At 42.9% G+C, this 5,488-nt stretch overlaps 1 protein-coding gene across 2 annotated transcripts in view; it reads left to right on the top strand.

Annotated features, from left to right (window-relative positions):
• Positions 1 to 5,488, top strand: part of garre1 (granule associated Rac and RHOG effector 1) — an 18,136-nt gene that overhangs the window by 3,424 nt on the left and 9,224 nt on the right. For both annotated transcript variants that reach the window (XM_031846497.1, XM_031846496.1), the window contains 3 exons: positions 3,915 to 4,127; positions 4,816 to 4,956; positions 5,197 to 5,292. In XM_031846497.1, the coding sequence (XP_031702357.1) occupies positions 3,915 to 4,127; positions 4,816 to 4,956; positions 5,197 to 5,292 (450 nt within the window). The remainder of the gene's footprint in view (positions 1 to 3,914; positions 4,128 to 4,815; positions 4,957 to 5,196; positions 5,293 to 5,488) is intronic.

The raw sequence follows: 5,488 nt of genomic DNA, 5'->3' as shown, positions 1-5,488 counted from the left end.
CCCCCCCCCCCCCCCCCTTTTTTTTTTATATACAAAAAGCCCCCAAACGTTCAGGTCAGTGCAGACAGCAAAACGAACCGCTTTTTTCCAAATCGGAGCTCGGCTCCGAGCGCAAATGTCCCGGTTTGTTTAGAGGCTGTTTGCCGTGCTTGTAAATTCAAACCACAGAGACGTCCCCACAACCAGAGAGGCCTTCATGGCTGCAGAAGCTCTTCCAGCCAACTACAGTGAACACTGGAAAAACAACCCTTTAGCCTTCAGCTGTTTAAACATTTTTTACACATCACACATGTTGGAGTTGTGCATGTCTTGTGTATTGTCGAAATACAAAGCTACAGAGAGAAAAGCCTCAGCCAACACGAGGAGTTGTATTTCAACTTATTACGTCTCTACCTGTCTGCTGTTGACTAACTTCATGAGCGTTTGTATGGCAGCCAGGATAACGTTACCACAAAAAATGTCCGTACCAAAGACGCCACAGAATGCTATTTGAAGCGGCGAAGCACGTGTGATTTTAAATGAAATGTAGCGCAGCCTGCTGCTCACAGGTCGGGTTCAACAGTATTTCTGGTTCAGACCAAAACGGGTTTAAAGGAACCCCCTGGAGCTCCTACCAACGAGTTGTGTTGTGGGGCACTGTTTGCCAATGGTTTGCTCATTTAGCTGAGATCATATCTAGAATGACTTAAAAGTGCCAAATCAGTTTCAGTTTGTAGAGAACCATTATATGGAAGTGACGTTCAGAGGTCAAGACAGTTGAGACTTCCTGTTTCCTCTCAATGATTCTCTTTTTCTGGAACAACTTATCTGGTTATTATAACAGCCTCACACTGCCTTTCCCTAGCAGAAGTCTAGACCTCAGGAACACCCCTCTCCTAGATTCAGTGCGTTTATAGTGACGGTCTTCTCAGAAGATAGAAGTGTAAATGTTGATTGATTCATGATTCGCCTTGTTTGGGCCTGAAAGGGGCCCAACGTCTGCTTGGCTCGGCTGTACTGTTACTTCTCATATTTTCCATGACTGTGTGGGATACTGTGTAGCCAATCACATGTGTTATCCATTATCTTGTGCTGGAGCCATGGCCTTATTTTCTTCCTCGCTTGCTTGTTGTTGGCGACTTTGTAACACTCAAAGTTGCTTTTGATCTTATTGTAAGCTTGTGTTCAGGCTATCGCGATCTTCATTAGGATACACTGCAGATTATGTCAGTTTGCTTTATTTGGCTGTATGTCTTGTGTCCCAGCTTCATTACCAGGCTATGTGTCGGCTATTATACGTCTATTTTGCGTACACACTAAATCCCCGTTGAGTTTTGATGAGTTGCGTCAACAGCAGGAGCAGGAATTTCCCATCTTGTGCACTCTGGATCTGGGCCTGTGTTTATCAACTCGGTGTCGGCAGAGGGCTAAGCAGTACATCGTCCTATTTCATACGCGCTACGATGGGTCTGAGTTTAAGGACACAGACTTGGCCATGCTAGCGTAGTGGCACATCACTAGTGATGGCAATGTGGGGTTTGTCCGTCATTGGGTTGGTTTGTCGGTCCACCTCTGTGGTCCAGACTGAAATGTCTCCACAACTATTATATGGTTTGCCATGAAATTGTGTACAGACATTCATGGTCTCTAGATGACGAATCCTGCTGACAATGTGATCCTCGGACGTTTCCTTTTTTAGTTTTTTATCTTACCTATTATTGGATGGGTTGGAGTGTCATTTGGTACAGACATTCGTGGTCCCCAGAGGATCTGTGAAAATGTAACTTCTTGGCCTTTCATCCAGCCCCATCTTCAGGTCAAAATTTCTGTTTGTCCAATGTGTGGTTTGTTACCTAATACCTGCAAAACTGTGGACATTAACATAAGCCTCAGCTGTACTTTGTGTTTAGTGTCAATTAGCTAATGTTAGCATAACATGCTAAACTCCCCTGTCTCAGGTTGCATTTCAGTTGTACTTTGTTTTACCAAACACACACACACACACCTTGTTACATAATACCAAAAGTACAGAAATGTTGAAAGTGATAATACACAACAAAGTGGACAATAATGGACCAGTTTGAGGCTGGAAATGGTATTTCATCTTCTGAGTCCAATAGTTTTTGTGTTTTGGGACCCCTCAGAGTGCATCGTTGTGCTGACACAATGACAAATGAACTAAACACAAATGTTTAAACCTGCAGTAAGTTAAGCAGGCAACAAATTCAACACTTTGCTTTTGTATTAGTTTATTTGGTATATCGGGGATTTCCATTTCATTTTTAAATATTTTTTAGCCATTTTACCTTTTTTAATTTACATTGAGCCAAAGAGCGGTGACAGGAAATACAGGGAGAGAGAGAATGACTTGCAACAAACGTTACCGGCATCAAATTGGGCATGTTGTGAAAACAGTATAACCTCCTATAATAAGTTCACTGGATGGAGTAAGCCAGCTGTCAAAGCTCCAAGTCCTGGCTCACATATTCCAAAATATTCATCATCACATTCTGTTTTATTGTCGATATGAAAGCGATTTTCTGCCTTTTTTTAGGCATTTAAACGGTTAAGCTTTGGTTTCTATGCTGAAGAATGGAAGTCGCTGCGTCCTGTTCATCCTGTCTGCTAGCAGCATATTTCTGTCTTTACAACTCAGCCTCCCCCTTAAGATATTTTCAGCCGGTACCTGAAAAAGAAAACCCTGTGACCACGGAGGGCCGTGTGGTGTCCTGTTTCTCTTATTTTGCAAACTGAACAACAAACAACCTCTAAGCTGGGACTATTCTCTCTCCAAACAAAAGCATGCGATGTATGCCGCCCTGAAAGATGTTAATTTAAGTAAAGTTAAGAAAATCATCAGAGCCATTGTGCTATGTGGGTAAACTGTTGATGAAAAAGTGTTTTAACTACATAACAGGAGTAGATAGAAAAGGAAAGCTGCAATCTGCATCTGACTTTTGCAAAAGCAAATACACATCGTACTCATTCTCAGATGTTTGATATCTGTTTATAGTACATGATTTACCACGAATGCAAACACATAGTTAGCTGAAATCTGGCCTGGCAAGAAGTTTTATTTTGAAAGGTGTTGGAATTCTCTGATTTCTGCTTCATGACTTGACTTTGGCTCTCAGCGTTCCTATTCCGGTATTTTCTGTGGTGAAGAGTATGGTGGACAAATGTTTATAGAGGAGATGATTATATTTCGGGGCTGTTGGATGAACCACATTGTGTTGAAGTCCACTATTGGTTGGAGCATTTGTTTAATATGTGTTTTTAATGATTCATTTTATCAGCATGAAGACAATCTGCTGATATAGTTCATGTGATCTGGTGGCAAAAACAAATTTGCTAGATGAGTCAACCTTTTTAATGGCTGTGACATTATTTTATGAAAATGTACTGTGTTGTAAAAAAGTATTAATATGCTGCACCTCATTCCAAGGGACACATCATACTTAAACCACATAGTGTAGCTTACAATAACACCGTCTTTTAATGTTTCTTCTTACACATTTACAGAACTAGGCATATACCATAACGACTGCACTTTTCCTGCCAAGCCCAATGTCCTCTGTTCTTAAGGTGTGGAAACAATAACAAGCTCAAGCTAGTTTTGGAGTTCATGAGTTTTGTGTTTTCTTTTTAGTTTCTTAGTCGCTGGGTCTTTTTGGTGGGCCTGAAAATGTACAAAATATGTCAGAGCTGGGGATAACTTGTTGGTGAGGCAGCCAGTCATTATTTTGAGGGATTAGGAAACAGTAACTTGTTGGTTATTTTGGAGTGTTAACTAACCGCTCAGGTATGTGGACATGCATGTTAGTTTCTTAGCCTGCAGGCATCCTTATTGTTCAGAGTCTCAAACATTCTGACTTGGGTACTCCAGCATGTCAACAATGGATGTTGTGACAGTAATCTCTGCTGTCTGTTTCCAGGTGCTGGGACGGTGCTTCCTCACGGTGATGCAGGTCCATTTCCAGTTTCTATCGCAGGCTTTGCAGAAGGTGCAGCCCGTGGCTCAGTCCTGCCTGGCGGAGGCTCTTGCCCAGGCCCAAGAGCGCTGCGCCAACACCCGCTCCCAAAGCTCTGACCTCGGGTCCCTCACGGAGCTGGAGGACGCCTCCCGCTCATGGAAAGGTGCAGCTCAGGTATGCAGCCACAGGGTGCCTCTTCCTGGTTTGGGCCTTGTAAATATGGGGTTTGACTTGTGAAACATTCCTGAGAAAATGCCAGCCAGTCATGATTTCCAGTCTCAATTTCCCATTTCCTCTTTTTTTTTTTTTGGGCTGCAGTTTGTCTGTGAACCTGCTATGTTATGTTCTGCACCCGTTTACACCCCAACCCATGTAAGAGAGGCAATTTTGTAAGAGGACCTAACTAATCCCCAGGCTAATCAGTCCCCCTAGCCCATTTTGAGCTTTGTTGTATTACGTGAGGCAGAGAGGAGAATAGCGGGTTGATTGATCTGTTAAGCCCTGGCATGTAGAGTGTAAGCCCTAGAGGGGGCTCGGCCTGGATAGACCCTGGTAGAATGTGCTGGTTAGGCATTTAGGCAGAGGGAGGCAGCCAGGACTCTTTTTCAGAAGCTGCACACAAGCTTTTTATCATCCAGAAATGTCTAGCTCCCAGTGCTCAATTATTTTTGCAAGATATTCAGAGAAAATTTGCTTTTTAAAACCAACCACGATTCTTTTAAAACATTTTTTTTTTTTTTATGCTGGTCACCGGATTTTGCAGTGCAATCATTCTCAAGTGTTTTCTTGCATTTGTCTGTGAGACTTTGCTGCGGTAGTGTAGATGTCCCTGCTGTCACTCAGCTCTCTACTGTGCCCTCAGGCCATGGCGAGGCTGAGAGAGAGGGGCCGGGACGGCTGCCTGGCAGGCATCCAGGTTCAGCAGCTCTTCTGTTCCAACAACACCACCATCCCTGAGCACCAGCTGAAGGAGCTGAACATGAAGATTGACAATGCTTTACAGGTACAGTATCAGCCCAAACAGCAGGGCAGGGAACTGCAGTCACTGTTATAACAGTGGTTTGACACATGTTTTAAGGATCAAATAGACATTCACTTATGCTTTTCTAAGTATCGGGTAAAAGTATACTTTTTATTTTCATAAACGGGGTGAAACTACATGGATTCATCAATAAAAAGTGCAGTAACGATGTAACATCATATATTGGACTGATAGCCGGTCATGTTTTCTCTCCATCTCCAGGCCTACAAAGCAGCACTAGAGAGCCTGGGCCATAGTGAGTATGCACTGAAGGCCGGCTTTCATCTTAACCCCAAAGCTGTGGAGGCGGCCTTACAGGTGGGTTCATTCTCAAAGAGTCAGTAAACATCTTGATGGAATAATAAATAGGGAGGGATACTCTTAACTGATGTAATTAGATGTTACGTTTATTGATTCTTAAACATTCTATACATTTACTCTATAGAAAACAACAATTGTTCTTTCATTGTGTGTGTGTGTGTGTGTGTGTGTGTGTGTGTGTGTGTGTGTGTGT

This window comes from Anarrhichthys ocellatus, unplaced genomic scaffold (assembly GCF_004355925.1).
Source record: "Anarrhichthys ocellatus isolate YVR2014 unplaced genomic scaffold, GSC_Weel_1.0 scaffold6, whole genome shotgun sequence".
In the NCBI taxonomy this organism is placed as follows: domain Eukaryota; kingdom Metazoa; phylum Chordata; class Actinopteri; order Perciformes; family Anarhichadidae; genus Anarrhichthys; species Anarrhichthys ocellatus.
The sequence above is the reverse complement of the archived record's forward strand: the minus strand, read 5'-3'. Positions and strand labels throughout refer to the sequence as shown.